Below are 27,908 nucleotides of genomic sequence, written 5' to 3' on the forward strand. Positions count from 1 at the left end.
CCGCTTCACAGGGAGAATTTTGTAATGCCTCTGCGCGATATCATTTACAGGGTCAACAAATTCAGCGCAGCAAAAGCGAAAGGTGCGACCTTTTTCAGTTTAGGCATAGGCAAAGGAAATAACATCTGGAAGATTCTGATGTACCAGCTGAACATAGGTAACGAAACTAGAGTCAAACTGGAAGGTTTTGTCATGCCAAGAGCACAAGTCAACCAAATGCGGATGAGATAATGACTTGGTTAAAAGCCTCAGTTTTTTTCCCCCAGTTTTCTTTTTAACCATTTTCCTGTACAACGGAAAACAATTTGGCTCAGATGAGCTTGAAGTATTGATTTGCTTGCCTAGAGAGACGCACGGGGATGATTTAACACTCGATTTAGTTTCTGTTCACAAAAATTAGACTTGCGATCACTCGGAGCAATGGTGCATCACTTGATGCAATGTGTCTCGGCATAAACTTGAACAGAAGGCACATGCAAAAAAGCATGTCAGATTGTTGTCAGCAGAATCATGGCACCTTCTTCAAGTCCTGGACATCTTGAGTCCTGAAAAATTAAAACCTATCAAATCAGCAAAACTGAACATCATTCTGGTCAGAGTACCAATAAGGCAATACATATGCAGGAAGTCAGTTAATTCTATTCCTAAAGAAATGCTTAGTGGTAACTCAATCAGCGAGCATCCAAATATAGAAAGGAAGTTCAAACATATGCAGTTGATAATAATGAGATATTGCATCATTACACAACCACATGGAGCCATGAAATATAAAGGAAATCGGTACCTCTGAAGAGAGCTGGATCCTTCAGGTTCATCTTCATCCTCCTCTTCCTCCACTTCATCTTCGTCACTGTCAATTTCCAGAAGACTCAGTCTGCACTGACTCAACACTCTTCTCATCAGGAACACATTCAGGTAGTACTTTATCGAATCTATCCTGGGCTTTGAAGCAAAATTTTTCGACACAACGGCCCAATATGTCTTTTGATCCATAACAGGAACCAATTGCTCAAGTGCGTCGAACTTTAGCTGCTCATCGCGACTCCACAACTTAGAAACCTCCTCCCCCATAGAATCAAACTGCCACATTGTAAAAACTCGACCAAGTTCAGAGCGTAGCTGATCTCTTGCTTCATTTGTGTGGAGCTGTCTGCAGAAGAAGGATCCTGGGAAGGGGCAACTACATGATCCGGGCCTTCCCTGCCCAACAGCTACAATGTCGGTTTTATAAACTTCACCCTCAGGAGGCCACATCCTAGTCCCTAACATCTTTGATGTCTCTGGGTCACTCCTGTAACGTGAAAGCTCTTTCCCTGAAGGTTGCCCAGTCCAATCAGGTACCTCTGCCTGAAAGTGCTCACCTACTCCAATCTTTTTCCGTTGCGTGAGGAGCAATGATGCCATGAGTTTCATTCTCTTAGCTAGCCTCTCAGATTTCCTTGTTGGCATGTTCAAGCACCCTTTCTTTTTTTGTTTGTCCCAGTAGAGCTTCCTTTTCTGCAAAATGAAAATTTCATCACACTCTAAAAGGGTAAGAAAATGCAACTGCATCTGACATCTTGGGGCAAAATGCAAGCTGATACAATAAAAATATGGGAACATAACCTTGTAAACAATTGGCATTAAAGGAAGTGATGAAATTTCAAGGCATTTTAAGCAGGGGGGAGTGCCAAAACGCAGGCTGCAGAAAAATTGAGTGCATAAAAGACCTGCTTGCCAAAGTATAGAGCAGCAGCAAGCTCCCTGGTTTATTGTTGAAATTAGAAACCCTTCATGGGGCCTTCACAATGTCATAATCGTTTCCAAAGAAGCATCAAATATTAAATAGTATCACTATGACTCAGGGGCATCCATTTCTACCGTGGGTATTAACAAACTCCAGCAAACTGTTTAAAATACAGAAGCCCAAGGATATGTTGCGATAGCATTCTAGCATTGCTCATTCCGCGAAAGACCAAATCATGCATAGTTGTACAGTTTTCCAACAATTTTCGCATATAAAACCAAGGACTCCTACTAAGAACGATGGGTTGCTTTCTCAAAATAACCAAATACTAACACTGTTACTTTCGGACTATACTTTATTGATTTCCATTCCAAAATGTAGATTGTTTTAGTTTTGTCCAAACTCCAAAGCCAAACTTCTCCAACTTTGACTAATTTTAATGAAAATTATACTGACATCTACAACAATTAGTTTAATTTAATCCACCATGAAATATGCCTTTGTAACACAGTTATTTGGTACTGTAGATATTAAGATATTTTCTATAAAAAAATAGTGGAAGTTAGAGAAGTTTGAATTAGGGCAAAACTAAAAATGACCTACATTTTGAAGCAGAGGGATCATCACTTAAGACATTCAGTTAAGACAAACATAGGATTAATATCTAAATATTATTCAATTCCAAAAACTATCACTAGCATCCCCACCTGCCCAGCAAAAACCAGCACGAGAATTCCTTATTTCTGTAAAAAAAATAATTTGGGTTCCTTATTTTTTTCCAAGGGAGAGGGAAACGCCTGCTACAAGTACAAAGGAGAGCCTGCTCCCAAACACACTCAACACGCACCCATCTAAACCGAAAACAGACGCACCACGGACACCATATTTGCCATAAAAAAATTTGAGTTCCATTATCTTCCATCAGTTTAAGTTCTCATTCTTGTCATACCACTTCCATTACCTCCATCATGGAATCATGGTCATGTTGACCCAAGAAATGTTGTCAGATTTTTGTGCAAATACCAATGTTTTAAATAGCAGGCTAAGCTACTTAGGAGGAGCCTCCTTCAAAAGTTATAATAAGCTATAGCAGAAGCCATTTCATTTAGCAGTTTTACAGAAAACATGAAAATTTCTAACCAGTTATGCACGGGAACATGAGACTAAAGGAAATTTTATGAACACAAATATTCAAATATATGTCCAGCGCTCTACAGAACATGTCTACATGTCCATTATTTCAGTAATTCAATTGATTAACATACTCATGGTTATCAACATTCACTTTCATACAGCATTCAACAAATAAACAACTCAATAATTTTCAACAGTACATTACATCATTTATCAACTAAAGAACACAATGATGAAGCATAGAATATAGTCATATAAAGTAAAGAATGAATATTTTCCTCCTTGGGACCTGGTGGACGGGATGACCTTGCAACATGAGGTTGCTGATCAACATCGGTGGAAATTGACCAATTCGGGTTCCTAAGCAACAAGTCAGCATGTGCCATTATTTTTCAGGGGACCATCAAGTTTGCTCCTTGGAGAAAAGTTTGGAATTGTTGGGCTCCTCTAAAATGCAAATATTTTGTTTGGTTTGCTCTCAACAACACTGGACGGATCGCCTCGCCAAAAGAGGCCTCCCTCACCTTTGGCTTGCTCTCAACAACGGATGCTGGACTAGGGATCACCTCACCAAAAGAGGCCTCCCTCACCCGGCAGCTTGCCCCTTCTGTGACCAGGCCAAAGAAAATATTCAACACATCCTCACTCATGTGTGTTAGGCAGGTCTGGACCTTGATCTTCCAGAAATTAAAACTCTATGCAGTAAGGCCTCCAGAATCTACTAGTCGCTTCTATGGCTGGTGGTGTCGTACTTTAAGAAGTGTTCCAAAGGAGATGCACAAAGGAGTTAATTCTCTGGTCATCCTTGTTGCTTGGGAGCTTTGGAAGCAATGAAGCACTTGTGTTTTTGAAGGAGCATGCCCTGATGTTCAGACCCTCTTATACAATGTGGCTAAGGCCCTCCAGGAGGGCCTTATAAGGTCGCTATCCCCTGAGCTTTAGGGTTTAGGTAGATTGTGAAGGTCACAGACTCACAGTCGCCTCCCTTGTTTCAAAGACTAGTAAGGCAGGGTGTGTATTGGGTTTTTGTAGGGGGAGACCTCCCTCTGAAAAGCTAAAGCAGACTATTTATAACCATGGAAAATACCATGTCTACACCTTCACGGATGTGAAGTCCTCACAAGTTGTCCCAATCAAAACAAAACCGTCACTAGCAGTCCACCACTGCCAATGACGGATTTCATCACTGGACAACAAAACAGAACCGTTGTCCTGCTACGATGTCATACATCCCTTTACACCATAAATTGAGCTTAGTCATGATGGCTCCCAAAGGTTACACTAAACGGCAGCATGTACCCCAGCAAATGCACAAGAAGCAAGCGGAGGCTCAAGCAGCAGGAGGATCATCATCAATTCTCATTTGCTGTGCAGTTGCGGGTGCACTATGCATGCTGCTACTTCGTTTTGGGTTGAGAGGAGCAAGCAGACACGGTAGAGTCAAAATCAAAGATTGGCCCATCCATGGCCCGTTTCCGCCTGTTCTTGAGCCGTTCTCACCCAACTAAGCCGCTTTCACCCGTTATTTAGCTGTCCCCACCTGACTTAGCTGTTTTCACCTCTTGTGAGCTATGTGGCACACGTTCACCATCCGACTTAGCCGTTTTCACCTCCTGTGAGCTATGTGGCACACGTTCGAAGGCATGAGTACTGAAATTGAATCTTGATGATGCTCGTCCAGCAGAAATAGGCATCTCAGAGCAGGGTGGACGATCTTCCAGCCATCTACGAGCTTTGTCTCTTGCCTCTCACTTCTTTTTTGGAAATATCTCCCAGCAACAAGTGCTTGACATGTGTTTTTTATTAGTTTTAACAGGTTTGATGCTTATGGAGAGGAAAATCAGAAGAGAGAGAAACCGAGGAATTATGATTTTTACCAATGGAGAAATGGTGCTGAGTTGCAGGGTGGGGGAAGCGGATGGGGAAGTGATGACATGTTGGGCCCGATGAGCAACGATGTCTTTAAGCTAAACTTAATAGCTAGCTGATAGAAGTGGCCTAAAAGGAACAAAAAATTGAAGCAGTGGCAGTAAAGGACGTTCGTTTTCCAGGATGGCAAATAACACAATACCTTTTCTTTTGACGGCAAATAAAGATTTTTCTCAACAAACAAAGCTTTTTCATAGCAAGGGAAATACTTCACATGCAACCAATTTAAGTGACTCCATTACGACAAGGTGTTTTGGAACCTCTGCTTCATCAATGAACCGCCACCAGAGTGATTTAAGCCCTTTGATCTTATGATTGTAAGCAAGTTGTACAAATCTGTCGATGTATATCAACACTCATGACTCAACATAACAAATGGTTTTTTAATACCACTGATCCCCACATACTTAAGTCACATAGAAGTTACTAAAACATTCTAAATCCTCAAAAAAATTCAACCAGCATGTTCGCTTGTTGGTTTCAGCCAGGGCTTATCAGCGATGATACAGTGTTTTCCTCTCACAACAAACCAGCACCAGCCAGCCTTATCAGCCCCGAAACCAACCAGCGAACAAGCTGAACAACATAAACTGCCCTTCAAATATCTCTCTCTCCAGCAACTTCCAGAGGTAAAGCATTATTCTGGGTGTGGGATCAATAAACCACACACACAGTTTGCATGCAGCCCTATTGTGCATTGGAAACTATACAAAACTAGCACAGTAGATAAGCTATATATATCAAAGAGTAAAATGCACCCTGGGTACTTAAACTATTGGGGCATTACCATCTAGGTACTCGAACTGAAAAAGCTACCACCTGGGTACTTAAACTATGAGGGCATTACCGTCTGGGTACTCGAACTAAAAAACCTCCCACTTGGGTACTTAAACTATTGGGCCATTACCATCTGGGTACCGTCGCCGGTGACCAGGAGCGCGGGAAAATAAATTTTGATTTTTTTTCTTTTTCTGAAAGTGGATGAATAGTGCTAGAATTTGTTATTTTTGTAAAAAAATAATAAGAGCTTCAAACATTCTAAAATTTTTTGTGTAGCCTCTATATGATGTACTCTACCTAGGAAAAATATGAAACTTGGAAAATGAATAGTTTTTGTATGTTTAAAAATTACCTCTTTTAATTAATAAATGAACTTCCATAAATTTTATAATTAAAATAAATAAATGTCAAAAAGAGGCAGCCTAACTGTGTGCGAGCGAGCAGGCGAGCACAGGTAGGCCGCCTCTTTTTGGACATTTATTTATTTTAATTATAAAATTTATGGAAGTTCATTTATTAATTAAAAGAGGTAATTTTTAAACATACAAAAACTATTCATTTTCCAAGTTTCATATTTTTCCTAGGTAGAGTACATCATATAGAGGCTACACAAAATTTTTTAGAATGTTTGGAGCTCTTATTATTTTTTTACAAAAATAACAAATTTCAGCACTATTCATCCATTTTCAGAAAAAGAAAAAAAATCAAAATTCATTTTCCCGCGCTCCTGGTCACCGGCGACGGTACCCAGATGGTAATGGCCCAATAGTTTAAGTACCCAAGTGGGAGGTTTTTTAGTTCGAGTACCCAGATAGTAATGCCCCATAGTTTAAGTACCCAGGTGGTAGCTTTTTCAGTTCGAGTACCTAGATGGTAATGCCCCAATAATTTAAGTACCCAGGGTGCATTTTACTCTATATCAAATCATTCATCCACGTGGAATGAATTTTGGATCTACAACTACCTTTTGGCCATCACAACATTAGCACCACTCTACTTTGCAAGTGTGTAGTCTTTTCCTCACTGTAATCTGAAGGATATGGGTATCACCCTCAAGCACAGGATATTAGAACTGGAATTTTTGCTTGTCCCTAAGTCCCTGACACAAGCCTGTCATACTGTTAAGGCTTGTCCTAATTCCTCTCTAATTTCACAACCACTCTTCTGCAGCCTCCATGCCGCTTTAGTCTCCGCCTTCAAGTCAAAGTTGGAAAGAGTGAAAGACTTGGCAAAATGTTTCCCAGCTTACCCTTTCACATGTTCTTCACCAGATATACAGGGCCTGTTTGGTTGTCTACATTAGCCCCATGCAGTGCATTTTGTACATGTTTGATTGCACGCAGAGGCTCTTATGCAGGCTTGCCCAGTACTCAAAGCAATCCCAATGCAGCATTGGCTGGTATGCCAGATTTGGCCATATTAGGCAATGCAGATTTGCACTAACCCATGGGGCACATAAAAATGAAATATTCTCACCTCCCTAACACTACTAGAAACATGAGGCCTCTACTAGAATATGGAGGTGACTATATACAACAGAATGCAAGCAATCAAATACAATTTTACTAAATGCGACTTGCCTGTGCAGCACAACCAAACACCAAGACATTGTATATGCTTATGCTGGTTTGAGTTGTGTTGCATAAGGTCTAACGCAGGTTAAGATTAATACAGGCAACCAATCACACCCATACTGACAGGACATAAACGCCACACATGATCATATGAACATGACAAGAATATCCAGAAAGATAGGAGACGGTGTGCTTGGTAACTGTTATTGGGAAAATAACATTGTTCTTATTTCGATAAACAAGAAACAGCCTACGTACGAATGGCTTCACATCAGCATCAAAAGCTTCAGGATGCATGCCTTCTGGAAAGTTGGACATGCAAGATATTTATGCCTTAGTTGGACATGCATTTAACCATGTTCCGTTTCAGTTTGCTAATCTTCCCGATTTATCTATTTTTAGTACAAAGGGTATGCCAGAAAAAAAAGGAGCTTGGATGGTAAAAAAAAATGCTTGATGTCATTGGCATCATCAATAAGAATATCTTCCAAAGCTAATTAAAAAAAGTGTGCCTATATTTGTGTATAGCCAGAGAATAGCATTCTTTTCAGGACAGAAGTAATATTAAATTTATCAACTAAAAAAAACTGATCGCCCTGTCAGGTATCTTCCAAAACACTTATGTCGTGTCAGCCACGAACAACAATAACAACGAAAAGCCTTTTGGGTCCAAGCAAGTTACGCAAGTTAGAGTACACGAAATCCTGGGTCAAGGCTCGAACACATGGATTGATTTTCATACACCCCTATCCAGGAATAGTTTTTTGGGTATACTTGATTCTCACAAGTCTCTCTTTACTACCTCTTCTCATGTCAAGTTTGACATCCTGGTGTAAAAAAATAAAGTTTGGCCTATTCTGTCTCTACCTACATTATCAAACACGTCTATGATGACACTATGCACCGGTGCCTAGGAACAACCAGTAATGCATGTAACTAATTTTCCAGATAATGTGTGGTACCACTTAGCGGGGTTATTAGGACTTGGGTCTCTTTGTTGGGTCACCAATCCATGTACCTTTACCAATTAACCAATTTCAAGCTAACTTGTAGCAGTAGCAACTACTTTTTGCTGTCTGAAGCATTAGGCAGAGGATGTTAAGCCACAAATTTTCCATTATCTAAAAGAAGTGCCACTGCCATGTGGGAATATGGCCATGTTTGGCACAGCTTATTCCCTAGTTTCTCCACAGATATGCAGAAGTTGTGTCAGAGGGCAAGATTACATGACAGCTTATCAACAAGCAGAATCAGAGAATTAACTAAGCAAAACGAGCAAATTCTGCTTTTCGTAAACTCTGCAAATAAGTGGATTCAGGACACAACTTCACAAGAAGTTTCAAACAGGGACAAGTCACATGTTAGTGCCATTGGATAGCGGCATGCCGTAGGGGTACTCCGGCTTGGAGTGCGGCAGCGCAAGCGGTTGGCACTCCACTTCCGAAATGCGCAGTGAGAGACCAGCCAATTGGGTGGCCATATCACTCATCTGCCACGAGACATCGGACACCATCTTCGTCAATTGTTCGAGTGTTTGAGGAAGGATGGCGGCCGACCCAAGCACCGACAGATCACCCTCTGATACCAAGTTGTTAGTGCCTAGGGATCGAAGGGAGTAGCTGTGGGAGACTTCCGGTTGGCGCTTCCATGAACTCCGTCGTGCGGGCGCCGTCGGACTATCGCGAAAGAAAGAGAGTGCAGGGCGCAAGGGGCAACAACTGTGTTGTCCTGCTTAACATCTCCTCATCCAAGTCTGGGTTCTAATACAAGATTAGGCACACGCACGGACACACCCAAACACCTGGTTCGGTCGTTGCCGAGATCGTGGGCGCACCCACGTCTCCTGGCGCAGTGCCCCACTTCTTCCTTCTGCTGTAGGTTAGGCCGGTCATAACATCACACCATGACAACACAAATGATGGCTCTTAGAGCATCGCCAAAAACTCCTTAAAAACACTTGCCAAATCATTATTTATACCAAGTGGCCAAAATGAGTAGGGAGCTAATTTGTTGCCTTCCCCCAATAGTTTGCAATATTTGGTTGCTAAAAAGATTTAAAAAGGGGGGGCCCAAAACATAATTTTGCTCGTTCCTCCCAACCTCGTTCGCACACCGCCACCGATCAGCCGCCAGCCAGCCACCGCCACCCCCCAACCGGCCGCTGCCGCCCCCCAGCCGGCCTCCACAGCCAGCCACAGGAGCAGCCAGGGACGAAGAAAACCACGCGAAGGGTGGAAAAGAAAGCCGTCAAGTGAGGATACAGAGCACAGAAAGCTTGCACATATGTGAGGAGTCGTAGAGGAGATTTACCATTCGCGTATCTTTAGGGAGTTCGGAAACAAAACTGTTGGAGGGCCTTTTGCCAAAAAGAAATGTTGTTTTAAGATCTTAGAGATGCTCTTAGGTCTTTTTTTTTTCTTGCAAACTGAAACAGATAGGTCCCAGATTACAACAACCCACAGACCACATTTTTACTATCTCTGGCCATAATTAGATGGCGTTTTGGACAGCAAAAAACACTAATTACACGTCAAATTTGCTGACCAAAACATACTATAATTAGTACCGGAGGGAGTACAATCTGTCATCTAATTATGACCAGAGGGAGTACAATCCAACAGTCTGCTGTCCTTAGTAGCCATGTTACCACAAGGGAACGGAACTTGGGGTGTTATTTTGTAACGTGAGTTCCCGAATCAGGGACGTGGACATTCCCGGAACGTGGAACGTGGTCATGTTCCACGTTTCCGGCTACTAAGAGTCTGTTCCCCCTACCTGCGCGCTAATTGTGATAATATATGCAAGCTGCAATCCACAGCCCGCAGGCTGAAACAAATAAGGCGTTATAAGCTTTGATGGCTTGACCCTGGCTAAGATACTAATATGGTCCTAGTCAGGGTTCCCCCTCCCAGACTGGAACCGTCTGCTCCAGCACTGGTTGTCAAAAGTACATGATTCCTATGCAGTGACAGTGATCCTACCCACTCGCGACACCTGGCATTACCATCCTGGCATCCCCCGAGCTGCAGTCTCTAATCCCCGGAAGCCAAATCAAATAGTACAGCATAGAACAAACGGATGTGACAAATCTTAGATGCCCCTTGTCCAATCCATACCGATCAGTCCCACAAACAGAGCAAAGCAAGCAACAGGCTACCGAAAACCACGTTTCCTAAGAATTGGCAACAGAAAACAATTCAACAAAATACGAGAGTTTTGTGCTCATGCGAACTAACCTTGTAGAAGCTGGGAAGCTCTTCTGCGTCCTCCACGTCCTCCAATCTAAGGTAGCGAGCGCGCCGCAAGGCCAGCACGTGCCGCTTCCTCGCCCTGTGCTCTGATGGCGCCGGAAGGGGAGCCACGGGATCCGCTGCGAGTTCCCGCATCCACCGCACTAGTACCCCCAGATCCCCACCCACGGCGCCGCCTTTGCCGCCTCCCGCGCCGCGCAACACGCTTCCCCCGTCGGCGACCGCCTCGAACCGCTGCCGCGGCTCTCCGCCGCCATACGCCTCTGCAGGCAGCGGGGCGAGAACAGCCGAGGGAGAGGAGGAGGAGGAGGAGGAGGAGGAGGAGGAGGCGCCGCCACCGGCGATGCGTGGCTGGTCACCGCAGTGGCCGCCGCCTAGGGTGCCGAAGGGGTCGTCGCGGAGCTGGTGCTGGTACATCCCCACCATCGAGGCGAGGACCCAGCCGCCGGAGGCAACCGCGGCCGCGCGGCCGGTTGCTGATGGGGTTTTGGTGGGGTCGCCGGCCGCGCGCTGCTCGCTGCTCCCGCCTCCGCGCTTGATAGCTGTAAATCGTAATTTCGGAACCGAATGTTCTGGGTTAGCGAGTTGAACGATGATGTGCCGATGTGATTCGTGGGGCGCCGAGGGTAAGAGTATGAGCCCATCTGTCAGTTAGCGGAACCGTTTGCTCACGCGAAATTGGCCCCGTTAGCGGGTGTGAAACCGGGCTGAATCGCTGTTCCGGCTTGTTGTGAGATAAAAAATACGGTTTTGATAAAAAAAAAGAAACTGAACAAATTGAATATGGGATAAATTGAATAGGGCCAATTGTTTCTAAGCAATAATGATTTTGCGCGTCGTTTTAGATTCAGTTAAAGTAATGGTTAATTTATTATAAGAGAAAACACTATCGTGACTATAACTCGTTGAACACATTAATTTTCATAAATCGGGCTGGTCTGCTCTTTGAGATTTGCAACAGAAGCAAACGAGAGTACTACGTGCATTTACTTGAGGTGTGATTGGTTGTTCCGGTATTAGTGATTCAGGATGGGGACTCGTGCAGGCTTGTTAGTGTGTTTAGTTGCATCCGAGTATAAGATATCGGATGACCTGCATCGTGTTTGGTTTCCTGTTTGCACCGTTTCGGTGTTTGAACTGGTGATTTCAGGTCTTGTTTGGTTGGTCGCATTGCTCCAGGTCTGAGTACCTATATATGAGTTTGGTGTGGTTACCATCAGCTATTGCATAATGAAGAATAATAAAAGAAAACAGAGATAACTTTGCCTCAGTTCAACAAGTTTGGCATTGACAATGACCTTTGAGTTTCTAATGACATAAGCATGACAATAGTACTCCCAGCAAATCTGAACAACAAAAGTCACAGTTCCTCACAAGGTCATTGTCTTTACACGTGTTCATGGCATTTTGAAACCATCACAGGCAATATGAAATAATTAGAGGCACCTACAACAATGTTTAGCAATGAAAAAGTCAAGCATCATTAAAATAAACGATTGAACCAAAGCAATAGCCAGTAACCAAGATATTTTAGGGCTTCATTGGTTGCCCGAAGCACTGCAAGAAGGCATTTTAGGGCATAGACCCCAGGCTCCTTTCCTCGATAGGCAACATAACAAGCCATGGCATTTTGAGCATCACAGACAGTTGTAGCAAGCAAGTAACGAACCACAGGAGCACCAGCAACAGAAAAGACTGCACCACAGCCACAACAAATAACACCGGTTTGTTCCTGAGCACTTTTGATGGAGGATTGACAAAAACTTTATCATTTTCACAACCCATGAACTTTAAGTATGATGCTTCTGCCTCTTCTTTGTTAGTGAAGCTCTTGTAGCTGTTATTTTTAAAACTAGTTACCTGGGTATTGCATCTAGCCCAGGTTGCATATACCCTAGGAACTCTGCCATGGTACACAACATACCAAGCCATTTGTTCCTTAAAAACACATAAAAGCAAGTATAAGATGTTGATAAGATGAGGGGTAGTTCAATTAATTTGCCTCAGATTTAATTGCCTTTTCATTTGACCTTGAACTTGGAGCTTAAGAATACTACATCATTGCAAAATGTCATAGGTCTCAGTTAAAATACAAGTTTCTCCAATGCTACTAAATAGTACACACACCATGCCACTACACCCTAGAATTCCCCCTGTTTTGCCACATCTATGCAGCCCATGCCTCCCTCTGTTGTGCCCAGGTACCATTATTAGGGATATGATCTGGTTATGAGGCATTGTCATTGATGTTAGGAGTCCATGTGGATTCAGCAGGCACATGCTCGTCCTGCCCATGCTTGAGGATCTAATTGTGAAGAATACAACAGACAAGAACAAGCTTAACTTGGGTCTTATATGGGTGGAAAGGTTTGTTGTCCAATATCCTGAATCTATTCTTTAGAGCCCCAAAAGCCCTCTCAACTGTTACTCTAAAAGACGAATGCCTTAGATTAAAAAGCTCTCTTTGATTTTGAGGTCGGTTTGAACCAAACTCCCTCAAATGGTACCTTGCAGCATGAAATGGTGGCAAGAAACCAGGCCTCACTGCATAGCCAGCATCAACAAAATAGAATTTGCCTAAAAATTAGCAGATATGAATATGTTTTAATAGTTTTATTTAGAATTAAGCAAAGTGTCAAAGGTTTTTGTGGTTTGGATGATACCTGGTGGCACTCTAAGGCCATCAACTCTTTCAAGAGCATCAGACAAGATAAGAGCATCATGTGTAGATCCCTCCCAACCAGTAAGCACATAGGTGAATCTGAGGTCAAAGTCCATGGCTGTCAACACATTTTATGTGATGGTGTGCTTCATGCCTCTAAAGGCAGTTTATATCTGCATATGCACTCTAGCTAATACATGAGTACCATCAATTGCTCATATGCAGTCCTAAATCAACAAAATATAAGTGCAAGTGAACACTAACACTAAACTGATAATGCATGAGACCTATGTATGACAAGTTATGGATACCAACCTTGAAATAGGGGTACCACCTTCTGCTCCTAAGGATCCAAGGATGGACATTGGTAGCAGGAGGGACAATCAATTCATTCCTCAACTCTCCTACTACATATAACACCTTCTGGAAGAACCTACTATTTATCTCTGCGGACCTTCTGAAGGTGAGGTCAACCACCCTAAACCTCTCATTGTGACTAACAACATGCAAGAACATGGCTACTTGTTCTTCAACAGATGCATGTATGCTGTCAGTGACAAGCTCTCTACTACGAAAAATGTCACAAAGTTAGAAAAAAGGGGCCCTCTTCATTCTAAGAAGGTTGACACAGTGCACATCATCAGATTCATAGATGTATCTAAGGTTGTTCATCCTCTATTTGTCCCTCTCAGCCAAGGGACCATAGGTGACTGAGCGCGAATCTTCAACTCTCCTCCTAAACCACATGAAAAACCAAGCAGCCACTGCAACAACCACAGCAGCGGTATCTCTTCGCCTAGCTTCAAAGGCCATGTCTACCAACAGGATGGAGGACAACATTAGAAAGAGAGCATGCAACATAGGTGTGTACTACTTAGCAAGCAAAAAATCAGATAAAATGAACTACGAAAGACGTGGCTGCCACACCAAAGGGTGCTCCTCCAGCGCATACTGTTACACAATCAACATCACTGACCTCTAGGCACTTTGCTCAGTGTGTACAATAAAATAGGCATCATCATGTACAAGATCTATACAAAACATGAGGTATAAACTAAATACGAAGCATCATGTACAGATCTGAGCTAGGAATAGGTAAATTAGGTATAACATCGTACAGATCTGAGGATGTCAAACCAAGAACCCTGATTTCTTAGCATTTCAAGCAAAATCCATCAACAAAACAATAAAATCGACACTGAAGAAAGAGGAGAGGAAGAGCGCAGGTGGCATATATACCGTCCAAGTGCCAAAGGACCGAGAGAAATCCACCAGTGAGGGTCGCCTCGGTAGGGCTACCGAGGTCGAGGGGGAGCAAGACGGGAGTTCGCACCGGAGCTATGGCGGAAGGAGAGACGAAGAGTGAGAGTGGTAACCCTAGCCGAGACCCGCGCGTGCGCTTTTATGGCCCGGACAGCCTCATCTCCCGCGCTTGGCGCGAAGGTTCCCACCAAGCACCGAGCGAGCCTACACCAAGAGGGAAGTGGGGATCGAGAAGATGGCACCGTCCAGGATGGAGGAGGGAATCTGCACGAGAGGAAGCGGGAGAAAGATACGAGTAGGGCAACCAAACATAGATGAATGCACCAAAGGATGCGGGATGAGCCATATGACAGTCCGGTTCGGGCAACCAATCATGCCCTTGCTGAAGCAACGGTGACCAGCTGCTCGCATCACTCGCATCAATGCTCACTTGGTAGTCGGTACACACACAAAAAAAGGGCTTATACTGTAGTAGAGTGATTTTTTAGTAAGTTCCAACACAGTCATGGCCTAAATGAATAGACCCCTACAAATGTATTTTCATCCACCCCTTGGGGGTGGTTTATTTGCTTCAATCTTTACTTTATAATAATATCCCTTCGTCATAAAAATATAAGTCTTATTTTTCGATAAGCCAAACAAATACAAAATTGACCAAATTTAGACAAGAAAAGTACCAGTATTAATAATGTTAAATAAATATCATCTGATTAATTATAAATTTTTATAGTAATCTCATTTGATATATAAAAACTAATATTAGTTTTCTATAAATTTATTTAAATTTAAGAAAGTTTGATCCATCTTGAATGTATAGTTTTTTTGACAGATAGAGTACAAATTACAAAGTAAATTATCTGGAGAACAAATGGTTTGGTGGGTATGGGATGGAAAAAATATTGAGCATAAGGGGGCGTTTGGTTGCTCGCATCCCCTTGATCCGGGCTCTAGAGATGCAGCGCGCCTGTGATTCATTGGTTCACTGAATGAGGGTGCCGCCCAGGCTAAAGCCATGCGAAAGCTACGGCACTGCCGCACTTGAGCCACGACACTTACACATACATCCTTAGTTACTCAGCCAAGACAGTCGACACTTCACTCTTATCCTTACTGTCTTGTCTGATGCGGCAGTGCCGCACCTGGAGAGGCACTACCGCACTTGAGCCACAGCACTGCCGCGACTTAAAGTGACTGTTGGGGTTGGGGGGTACTTATACCTTTCCCCTTCCTCTCTAATGTCTCTCTTCCCTTTCCCACTCATTCAGCTCGTCCAAGAATAGAAGAGTGTCCTTCTTTCTCTCCTCCATTGGGGACCTTGAGCTCCCAAGCATTCTCCCTTGATTTCCTCATCAATCCTTGAGAGAAAGGTTCCAAACTCAATTAGAGAGTAGATCCTTTGATCCCCCAACTTAAAAGAGCAATTGGTTCACATTTTGGCTAGCGGTTGTGTTTATTACTCTTGGAGCTTTGCTCCTAGCCGGCTAGAGCGTTGCCCATGGAAGTTGTCAACTTGTGTGGCAGCCCTAAGAGGTTTGTAACTACCTCTTGAAGCTAGTAAACTCACCCCTCATCTCAAGAGTTGAGTCTCTTGACTTGAGAATGAGAAAGCATTGCAAAGCCCTAAGCCTTAGTGGCTAACCTCAACAACATGGACGTAGGCAAGCCTTGGTGGCGAGCTAAACCACGGGTTAAATCATCGTATCACCTTGTGCTTGATTTACATCATTTGCATTTCATATTATTGTTGAGGTGATTTCTAGGGTTTGTGGTCGATCTACATGTGTGTTGTGTTCCTACCACTTCTAGCTCTCGATCTATGAATCTCATACCTGCAGGAAGCTAAGAAATTTCTCTAATTCAAGTTTACATTCACTAATTTTGAACTATGACTCAAAGTTGTCTGCAGGTGTGGCAGTGCCGTTGTTCTAGCCCGGCTGTGCCGCTGTCTAGCAGTGCCGTGAGGTTAGAGCGGCAGTGCTGCAGGTTGAGTTTGATGAAAGTCTAAGTGTTTGTTTTGATAGGCCTATTCACCCCTCCCCTCTACGCTAACCAGAGATCCTACAAGTGATATCAGAGTAGGTTACCTCATGTGCGCTTTACCGCATGAGGTATGGAGCCCAGAGGAGGAACTAGTGGCATGAAGCCAGTGGATGTCGACACCGACAACAGTGAGTTGAGCACATCAATAGCAAGCAACACCACGCTACCACATCTTGAGGCTACCGATGTTGAAAGAGCTCTCAATGACAATGAGAGAAGAAGAAGGAAGGAGACAAGAAAGCTCAAAAGAGAATCAAGAGAGAGGAAGAAGGAGGAGCAGCGGTTAAAAGACAAGAAGCAAAGAAAATAAGAAAGAAAGATCATAAAAGAAGCAAGAAGAAGGAGAGAAGCTAGGAAGAAGAAGAAGAAGAAGAAGAAGAAGAAGAGAAGGCAACAAATGCATCATCAATTGACATATCAAGTAGTTCCAAAGATGGAGATAATGATGAGTCCTACCAAGTGTCGAAGGGGGACAAGAAGGAGAAGAGATGAAAGGGCAAAGCCAACAACAATAAATATGCCGCCGTATTCTTTAACTACTCTTCTATACCTATGACTAACCATGATCGGAGGTCTTTCATCAATGTGCCCACGGGAAAGCTACCCCATTTTAATGGGACTAACTTTGCCAAGTGAAAGCACTTGATGAGAGCCTATCTTATAGGTCTTCACCCCGGCATTTAGGAGATTGTTTGCAATGGATTTGAGCCACTGGTTGATTCTAAGAACCCAACACTAGAAGAGATGAGAATCATTCACCTCAATGGTCAAGCCACAAGTGTGTTGCTTAGTGCTTTGGATGGTGATGAGTACAATAGAGTGATTAGGGTTGATATTGCCAAGCAAATATGTGATACTTTGCACCTAGCACATGAAGGGGTTGGCAAAGTGAGAAAGGCAAGAGTTGATTTGTTGATGTCAAAGCTCAACTAGTTTGTAATCTTGGATGAAGAAGGGCCACAAGAGATGTTTGATAGGTTGATGACAATGGTGGGCAAGATTAGAGGCTATGGTTGTGATGAGCTAGATGATCATAAAGTTGTCAAGATTATGTTGGAGGCTTATTCACCTAGAAATGAGACCGTAGTGACTCTAATTAGAGACAAGAAGAAGTTTGAGTACTTCACATCAAATGATGTACTTGGGAGGATCTTAACCTTTAACATGCAAAGAGAAGAAGCAAATGAAAGGAAGAAGCTTGGTGAATTGCAAGCAAAGCTAGAAGGCATCAAGATCAAGGATGTAGCTCTCAAGGCCAACAAATCAAGTAAGAAAGGCTCTACAAGCAAGTCCAAGATCAACAAGCAAGCTTCAACTAGCAAGCCCAAAGCAATGAAGCAAGTCCAAGAAAGAGTAGAAACCACATCATCTTCAAGTGAAAACTGAAAATGATGATAATCAATATGAGAAGGTTGATGATGTTGCTCTCTTTATGAAGAGGTTTCACAAAGGGCTAAAGAAGCAAGGCTACAAGGTAGTGAAGAGAAACTTTCCAAACAAGAAAAAGAGGACATGCTACAATTGTGGTAGCACCGATCACTTCATTGCCAAGTGTCCATATGAGATCAAGGACAACAAATACAAGAAAGACGAGAAAGAGGAGAACGCCGACCGTAGAAAGAGCAAGAAGTACATGGGAGTGGCCCATATTGGGCATGAATGGGACTCAACTAGAGAGAGCACAAGTGAGAAGGATGAGAAGGTTGCAATCGTTGCTATACACAAGTCATCCCCTACACCAAGGCTCTTCAATAACATGTCCGATGATGACTACTACTCCTCTCACATTTGTCTCATGGCAAAGAGTGAGAAGGTAAAATCCAAATCGAAGGCCAAATCTCCTCCACCTCCTAGTGATATCTCTAGTACTGATATTAATGATAGCTCTAGTGATAAAGAAATAAACATGATAACTAAAGATTTGGATGGAAATACCAAATTATTCATCACTAAGTTAATGGAGGATTTAAAGAGTGTCCAAGCCGAGCTAGAATCTAGAGAAGAGACTCTTATCCAACAAGAGGATCTCTACATTGCTAGCAAAGAAGCTCTTGCATTAGAGAGAAGTAAGGTGGAATCCTTGCACAAGGCTTTGGCCAAAGAGCAAGAGGACCATGCTATTACAAAGAAAGCAAATAAAGCTCTCAAGAAAAAGTATTGTGACTTGGATGAAAAGCATAAAGAACTTGAGATGCAATATGGCATTCTTTGGGATAACAACTCACATCTCCCTAAGGCAAAGGAAACCACTACTCCCTCCACTAGTCAAGGTTGTGAAAAATGTTTTAATCTTGATTTGAATGCCTATTCCACTAACCTTGCAAATATGGAGGCTATGATAAAGGAGATTGCTAGGCTTAATGAAATCATTGGAAAAGGGTGGATGGGTGAGACCCAATCTAATGACAAGAAGAATGATGAATCAAAAGAGCCATAATTCAAGCAAGGAAGGCATCCCTCAATCAAGCATGGGCTTGAACACACAAAAGGAGCTAAGACAAATGGAAGAAGGATAGTAAATGGCTATGAGTGTATGCAGTTTGAGAGGAAGGGCAAAATTGGTATAGATCAGCCTATACAGACCATGGCAACGCCATAGTGAAGGGTGGTAGTGCCGCACCCCGCAAAAATAGGAAGGCTACCAATTCTATTCCTAATCAAACTAAGCCCAAGAAGAAGGTGTTCTAGCAAAAAAACATGTTTTCCAGATGCCTAAGGAATTAATATGGGGCAACAAGAATAAGTATGCCTATCAACCAAAGATTAATGCATCTCGACAAAGCTTGACATCATGCTTTGTTTTGAAGAGCAACAATAGTGGAAATGTGAATCTTGGCTTCCTATGCCAATTTGAGAATTTAATTCTTTATTCACACATTTAGGGAGAGACTCTACACCCATGGCTCAAAAATCTCAGTATTCATTTCATACCTTTTATAAGCTCTAATTGGATTGTCATCAATCACCAAAAAAGGGAGATTGAAAGTGCAATCAATCCTTAATTGTGGGTTTTGGTGATAATGACCACATAATTAGAGAACTAATGAGATTTATCGAGATGACAAGCAAGGAATCTATATTCGAGGATGTTACACAAAATGGAGGAGCCCCAATTACAAATGTTGATGGCTTCAAACTCAAAGAAGGTTTAAATTCTTTTATATTTTGAATTTGAGCATAAGAAAAGCCGTACTATAAAGGGGGACACAATGCTTAAGCTAACACGTGCTACCAAGTTCTCAATTGTCGATAGAATATAGTCGATAGTCCTCCAAGGGGTTTTCCATGAAGGTAGATTGATCGATAGAGGAGCGTGAGATCAAGAACAAGAAGGCAATAGAGACACACGAGTTAGATAGGTTCAGGCCATCAGTATGATATAATACTCTACTCCTGTGGTCTGTTGGTTTGTATTAGCTAACGTATGATATTACGTGCATTTGAAGGGGGTCCCTGCCCGCCTTATATAGTACGAGGAGCAGGGTTACAAGTCGGTTAGATCTGAGAGATAACCGGAAAGTAATAGCTGATTACAGGAATCTTGGGATCATACATATCCTAACAGATCTTATAGTATCTTTGGGATACCGTCTAGGTGTCTTGCGGAAGCTACCGACTAGAATCATGCCCCGTAAGGCTTCGACTTGTGGGCTGGGCCACCCTTGAGGGCGCAGCCCATGTGGTCTGCCATGGGTATCTGAGGTCATACCCCCCACAGCTAGTCCCCGAGCGCCTTGTACCCATAGTGCAACACTGTCTTGAGCTTGTCCGAGCTGGTGTGAACAAAGCCGAGCAGTCAAAATTCATGGTCCGACCACATTGAAGAGTTGCCAAGCAGTTGTTAGCAATTGCCGAGTAGCGCATACTATAACCGAGCAGCACAAACCATAGCTGAGCAGCATAACCCAAGCATGGCTTGCCATAAGGGTGTAAGGAGCTCAACTTCAAAATCGAAAATTTCTTTGCAGTGGAACAAGTGTGCCCACTTAGAGTCCAACCACGAGAAAAGGAGATAGTCTTCTTCAACTTCAAGAGGCGTGGAGTCTTCTAGAATAAAGCAAGCACATTCACCACGAGGTAAAGTGTGCTCACTTAGTCCCCGAGCCTAACAGTAGATGACGTAGTCATGTGGTGCCAGGGTCCAAAGTAGAAGAATAGTAAAAGACTAGCCGAGCAGGTAGCCAGTCCTCGAGCATAGCCCTGAAATGAGAGAGAGCACATTCACCGCAAGGTGAAGGGTGCCCACTTAGTCCCTGAGCCTAACAGTAGGTGACACAGTCACATGGTGCCAGGGTCACCAGCCGAGCAGCCAGCCAGTCCCTGAGCCGTTTACTGACATATCTGAAAAACCCAACTGTGGAGAGAAAACCGGAGTAATGGTTGTACAGTAACTGTTTCTGAGCCTCAATAAATGGTGGAGAAGTCGGTGATTATTCAGTGAGTAATAACCAATCGGCGACGATAAATGAGCGACATGGGCTGCAATTGCGTGAAAGCCTAGGCTACGGCCCATTAAGCCATGTCGGAGAATTTGGAGGGGCGCAAATTGCGGGAACGGTTTCCCAAAAACCCTCAAATGTGAAAGGATGGGGAAAGTGCTTTATAACAGCGCCGTCGCATCCTGCATTCATACCTTTGTCACTTTGCCATCCCGTCTTCATCCTCAGTCCTCACATTTCTATATTTGAATCCACGCACGCTACCAACGCTAGTCCCCATCCAGATCTAAGAGATGGCACCGAAGAGGAGAGCTGTGAACCCAAAGAAGGCGAGCCCAAAGAAAGCAGGAGCCAGTCCTGACGAAGAGTGGGTGCCGTCGTGCACGGGGGAAGCGGAGTTCAAGAGATTGGTGGAGGCAGGCGTGCTTCCTGACCATGTCACCGCCGGATGGCGGCCAGCCAGCGGTGAGCCCTTCTCGATGCCCAACACTGATGAGGTTGTAGTCTTTGAGGATTATTTCTGGCATGGGTTGGGGTTCCCTGTTCATTCGTTCTTATGAGATCTACTGGAGTTCTGAGCGATTAGTCTGTGCAATCTCCACCCCAACACCATATTACACATCTCAATTTTTATCCATTTTTGTGAGATGTTTCTAGGAATTCTGCCGCACTTCAACCTCTTCAGACACCTGTTTTGGTTGAAGAAGAAAGGCGGCGGTGGTTCCAAGGTGGTCGATGGCGTATATCTGCAGCTCTGGGATGGAATGGCCAGCGAGTACATTAGTGTACCACGGAACACTTCTCTGAAAGGGTGTAATTCCAAGTGGTTCTACATGAAACAGAGTCACCCTGCAATCCGCTGCGACAGTGGCGGATGCACGATGTGGGATAAGGGGGGCTAAAACAATGGAGATATTGATTTGCATGAAGATTTAATGGTGAAATCAAGCTTTTGCTACAGTGATTAGTGGTGAAATCAAGCCATTAGGGGGGGCTGGAGCCCCTCAGCCCCCCCCCTTTGGATCCGCCCCTGCGCTGCGATGTCCACCATATTCCAGAGAACTAGAGGAGCTGGTCGGAGAAACCAAATAGTGCTAACATAGAACAAGTGAGGGAGCTCCTCGACTTGATTAAAGACGTGGAAATTAGAGGTGAACTGGTGGCAACAAGCTTCATAGTGCGCCGCGTCCAGCCATGCAAGGAGAGGGCCCACTCGGGCTTTGACTACAGAGGTGATGACGACGAGACCCGAGAGAGGACGGAGTGGCTAACAAAGAAGAATGTCCTAGAGCAGGCCACAGAGCTGTTCACTCCCAACATTTCATTCATCTAGCCAAAGCAAATGAGGGCCTTTAATTGCTCATATCCGCCTCCTCAGGTAATCATCTCGATTTTTATTCCCGATACTTTTAACCCTGAAGCATTGCCGAACAGTGAACTAATTCACTTATGCAAAGATCCATTCGTAGGAAAGAGCGATGTATTTCTTCGACGTGCCTAGGGGTGATTGGCCGAGGGGTTAGATGCCCGGCCACCGACTCGGCCTGAGGAAGATGCTGCCAGCGCCTCCTCAGAGTCTGGAGGCACCAACGTTGGATAGATAGAGAGTTCACCCTCAGTGTTAGAGAAAGTCCGGGGGAAGAGGGCAGCGGGAGACGAGCTGGCCCAAAAGAAGAGAAAGATGGTGGCTACCACTCCCCTCAAACTAGGTGGCATCTCGCTGGAAGGTGACCAGACCACTCGAACGTGAAGGACCACAATGATAGAGTGGTCTGATGATGATGAAACTCTAGTTGCTCCTTCTCCGAGCACACAGGCACCTTCGTGCAGCACACATGTGGAGGAGCAATCAAGGGGAAACAAAGAAGTCCCCAAGCAATGAGCAAATGGATTCCCCGAGCATCAGCCGAAGAAAATCCCCACATAGCAGACGACGAAAGTCCTCGCTGGGCGGGCGACGGGGGTCCCCGAGCAACAGGCGGAGGTAAACCTAGAGCGACAGGTGAGGGAAGTCCCAGAGCAGCAGGTAGAGCAGAGGCTGACTGTGGAAGAGGCAAGACCTCTACCCTAGTGCATGAGAGTCGACCCCACAACCCCTTCTGGGGGCTCGGGCGGGCATCACTAATTCTAAAAAAAATACCGGTAGAACAAACGGTAAGTATCCTTGTGTTGGAGTGACTTTGCTGTCTTATCTTAGCTTTTTTGGCGCTTTGATGAAATGATCTAATGCAGTGCAAGGCATACGGAGGGTCCAGACCTGTCTGCCCACACTGACGAGTAGCCTTGGGCTAATCCTAGAGTGGAGGCAGCACCGGTGGTTCCCATATCGGAATCCCCGAGTGCTCGGTAGCCGGCAGAAGAGTCAACCACTGCCAAGGGTGGACTTGGAGATAGCGAGAGGTCGGCACTAGGGGGTCATTGATAATACCTGAAGCAATGGCGGGTACTACCGGACCCTCGGGAGCTGAAGCTATAGTTGCCGGCGATGCACCAGAATCTGGGTCGATGAATCCAGTGGCGTTCGAGGAGCTAACGGTGCTGCCTGAGGCGTCGCAGGGCATGGTTGGTCCCACTATCTAGCCGCAGAGCCCTCTGGCGGTGCCTCTAGCTATAGCAGAGGAGGACGAAGTGGAAGAGATCGTTCATGCCAAACCTCAAACCCAATCCGTCTGAATCCTTCGCAAGCGTGGCGATGAAGTGGTAATTATCAAAGAGGAGGACACCCCCAATGAGATGAGAAGATTGAAATCCACCCTCGTCAGAGTAATAAAACAAATTGAGGTTAGTACTAAATCCTAAGTACTCATCTTTGACGTTGGAGATCGAATTCCATCATTGTCACTGTGTGTAAAGAGGATGGAGGTCCTCGCTGAGGAGAACCAAAAACTCAAGGAGGAGATGAACCTCTCGAAGAGAAATACCCAGAGGGCCTGGTACGAGCGAGACCTCGCTAAGTCCAACACCCGGGACCTAGAACACTAAAGGGGGGGCCTATTTGAGTAGCTGGCAGCTACGTCCGAACAGCTGCGGAGCAAGTCTAAGCAGCTGGCCATTGCCTCCACACAACTAAAGGACGCTTCTAAGCAATTGGAGAAGCTACAGAAAATCTCTGAGCAGAAGAAAGGTACGTGTGATCAGTGAAAGTGCTTTGCATAGTTGGATATGCTTATTTTTGGTGATGACTGTTGTGCTTGTAGAGCAAGATGTGGAGCTCGGCCTGCTACACCAAGTCCTCGAACAACTCTGAGAGGAGAGGGCGAAGGAGATAGTGAAACAACCCCAATTTCCGTAAAGGGAAATCCACAGAGTTGAAGTGTAATAGGACCGTGGTAGATCATATTACCCAAATTCTAGTCGAATATCACATTCATACAACGATAATATCAGAGTGCAAATAGTGTAGAATTATATAAATTATTACATCGCCGCATTGGTGGAATCAAAAGTAGCATTCATTCAGAACAGCTTGAAGATAAGATCACCAAACTCGAGCGTAGGCACGAACCCCTCAACCGTCAAACTCCTCGGAGCTATACTCCTCAGTAGAACCTGTATGCCAAAATTTATCAGTACGATTTGTACTGGCTACTCCCAACCCTATGAGCATTGCTTTGTGGAAATTGGATGCAAGTTGGATATAGTCAAAAGGAACCTATAAGGCTAGGGTTTCCTATGTATTTTAGCATATCAAGTATATAACAGTATAGTCAAGTTTTAACACCATTCCCACACATATTCCACCCATTCCCATTCCAGAGCCAGGTTTCGATCCTGGGATCGATATACCACCATCTCCATCAACACCATACCATGGCTCGGTCGACAGGCCAACTCCCTCTCGGCACCGCCTTAAGGCCCGTAGCCCCTGGCTACGACCGACACTCTCTCACGGGGGAAGAAAGAGAAGGACTCATCTCTCTATCTAGTTTAAGCGAAACCTAGGAAAGGTCCATAGCCGACAAGTTAGCATATGTATCGATCGATCAACCATACACTCTGCAGAGGTTTTACATAACCACAAGATCTGCCTTCCTCGCTGACCGTCGTCAACTGGGCTGCTTTCGGCTGCTTGCTAGCCTAGGATAATTCCACTCTACCATTCAGCCCTGGTACACCCCAAGTCTAGTCTAGGGTGGCTGAAACTATGAGTCATGAGCCGGGTCCACAAGGTCTCCATGAAGTCTCGGAAGGGTGTGGGGGAAATCCTCCATGCCCGTACTTCCTTACACTGTCCGCTATCAACCTAGCAGTAGTGGCAATATCCTACCAAGTAGTCCAGTCGTCCCACACCATATAGGGCGAGTGGTACGTAAGGCTTCCCGATGAATCTGAGTACTAGTAAGTCCTTAAGGATGACCAAGCCAGAATGTCTTCATCAGGGTTTTCATTTACTGTGCCACCACAGCACCTCCATCCCAGGCTCCTCCCATCACAGGTTCACACCCAGGACCACCTCATATACCATTTACCCACCATAGGTATCCATTCTAGGGGTGCCTAGGTAGCACCACACGGCAAGACTTGCCCTAGGCTCGTCGTATACTCCAACTTGATTGACACAACCCTCACCCTCCACGCACCCAAGTCACATACGCAGCACTCTCCCCATGGTCCAGAATACACCACGCATTAATGTAGTATAAGCGTAGTAGAAGTACAAGCAAATAAAATATAGCAGTAAGCGTGTGTCTAACCTAATAGCAGGGTATGCAGGGGTAAGGTTGCGTCAAGGTAAAGGCCATCAAGAAAGCATACTACCATACAGTCCTATCATAGTATGATTATAACAGTAAAGTAAAGCAATAGCAGTTCTACATTAGCCATGCGTAATAGGTGCTACGAGATTTGGGTGGGATGTGGCACCTTCAGTGTAGTCATCTCCATTCTCCTCACGGTACTCACAATCATCGTCTATCTGGTTCTCCTCCGAGTCTGCAAACGATCGCATTATAGTCGCGTTAGCGACGTCTATAGAATAGCACAAAGAAGCAATGAAATTCCAAAAGAGCCAAATGCACTCAAACATGGGTTCATTGCATAGAGCTTGATTTTAGATGAATTTTGGTCCTGGTTTTGTATTTTTCTGAGGTCATATGAATTAGTTATGAATTTCTGAAGTTTAAATCATTTTTGAAAATGGAAAAAGGGCTGAATTAATCCTGGGCTGACACGTGTCACGCTGTGGCTGGTCCACGTGGCATGCTGATGTCAGCATGACGTCTTTGTCATGGTTCTGGTACTGACAGGTGGGGCCCAGCTGACGTCAGCATGATGTCATCAACGTCGTTAGTTCTGACAGGTGGGGCCAGAGGCTATTGGGTCACTGACAGGTGGGTCCGGTCAAAGTCAACGGTGGGTCAACGGTCAATGGTCAATGGTCATCAGTCAGGGTCACTGACATGTGGGGCCTGGCTGCTGACGTCAGCAGATGATGTCATCGTGATGTCAGCATGACGTCACCCTAGCTGTGTGGGCTTCTGACATGTGGGTCTCGTGTGACGTCAGCGCCTGACGTGTGGGTCCAGAGTGTCCATGTCACTAACATGTGGGGCCAGGTCAATGGTCAACGTTGACAAATCAACGGTCAATATGGCCGGGTCTCAAACGGGCTTCGGGTTGGGCCGGTCTGGGCCAGGCCGGGCTGAACACATGGCATGCTGTGACGCAGCCACATCATGGCCATGGGCCTCCACTGGGCCATGGTCCACGGCTCATGGTCCACGGTGGACAGATGTGCCGGTGTACGGTGGACCATGTCTTCTTCCGGTGAGCCGCGTCCACCCCTCTCCTCTCTGTCTGTGGTTCACGTGCACCGGGTTCATGCACGGGTGGCTCCTGCCGGCGGTGAGCTTGCTGGTGAGCCTCCGTGGCGGTGTTGGTGTCCAATTGGGGAGGGGAAAGGCTTCCCCAAGCTATGGCGACTACGATGGTGGGGTCTAGGTGGCGGCCGGGGCTCACCAAGGCGCTGGCCACGACGAACGGCAGCTCGGCAGTGCTCGCTGGTGGCGAGGTCACATTTGCAGGCTCTCCGGTGGCTCGACTGGGCAGACAGGGGCTTTAGCGGATTTGTGGGTGCACGGCGAAGGCATCCAGGGCTCAAGGCGGGGCTTCAGCTTCAAGGTGGCCGTTAGGGGCTCCTCGGCGGCCACGGCGATCATGAAGACGACGGCGAGGCACGCGGGTGCGCTACGGGGCTCTGGTGGGTGGTCATGGTGCGGTCACGGGTGTGCGCGTGGGTGCATGTGTTCCCATGGACCGGAGACAGCCCTGGCCTTCGCGCTCCCGGGGCGGAGCGCCATGGCTGACAAGGTGATGTCCGGCAGCGACAAGGGGGAGACCGGGAGGCTCACTGTTGGTGGTGTGGAAGATTGGATGGTGACACGGTGGAGAGTTGCTGCCGTGCAGCTCTAGAAGCCGTGCAGTGCCGCGTTGCCCGCATCAGTGATGAAGACGACGGCGTTGTCTTCGGCTCCGACGACCTCCTCCCCCACAGCGGCTTCGGCGCTTCCCCCTCTCCTTCCCCTTTCTCCCTCCTCTCTTGGTTCGGGTGCGCAGTGGATGGCCACCAAGTGGCGGCGGGTGATGGGACGAACGCTAGGGCAACCGAGGCCGTGGCTTTATAGCTAGAGCTCCGAGCTCCAAAGGCGGACGGCTGGGGATTGCGCCGAACGCATCGAGCGGCATCGCGGGGCATGGTTGGCTGGCGTAGAGTTTGCGTGGGCATGGCACCAAGGGGGGGCAAGGCCATGGCCCAGGCGTGACCCCCTGGCCTGCCCTACCATCATTGTCGGCCTCCGATCGACTGGCGGTTGAGCATGGCATGGAGAAGATGAACAGGGGAAGGCTGATGGGTGGGGTCCGTTGGCAGCGACTGCGGGCGAAGAGAAAGGGGCACGCGGGTGAGCAGTGCGCGACTGACGTGCAGGGCCAAGTGGCAGCGGCTGCTGGCGGGGCTGATGGGCGCGTGGGCGTGAGCGGCATCCTGGGCCGGTTTGCTGGGCTGGCCGCGTGAGCTAGGCTGGGGGGCTGCCGCGCGCGCAAGCTAGGCTGAGCAGGCCTGAGCCAGCCTGCGAGGCCTTCTTCTTCCTTTTCTTTTTCTATTTTCTTTTT

The 27,908-nt window shown here is 45.6% G+C and overlaps 1 protein-coding gene across 1 annotated transcript; it reads right to left on the reverse strand.

Moving 5' to 3' along the window:
• Nucleotides 1-208: 208 nt before the first annotated feature.
• LOC136459443 (uncharacterized) lies at nt 209-11,001 on the reverse strand. Its single transcript, XM_066459300.1, has 3 exons — nt 10,380-11,001; nt 785-1,497; nt 209-545 (listed from the first exon to the last, which is right to left on the reverse strand). Exons 1-3 carry the CDS (start codon nt 10,818-10,820, stop codon nt 509-511), a joined length of 1,191 nt encoding a protein of 396 aa, XP_066315397.1. The 5' UTR covers nt 10,821-11,001; the 3' UTR covers nt 209-508.
• Between the last annotated feature and the right edge of the window lie 16,907 nt (nt 11,002-27,908).

Source organism: Miscanthus floridulus, chromosome 6 (genome assembly GCF_019320115.1).
Source record: "Miscanthus floridulus cultivar M001 chromosome 6, ASM1932011v1, whole genome shotgun sequence".
Classification (NCBI taxonomy): domain Eukaryota; kingdom Viridiplantae; phylum Streptophyta; class Magnoliopsida; order Poales; family Poaceae; genus Miscanthus; species Miscanthus floridulus.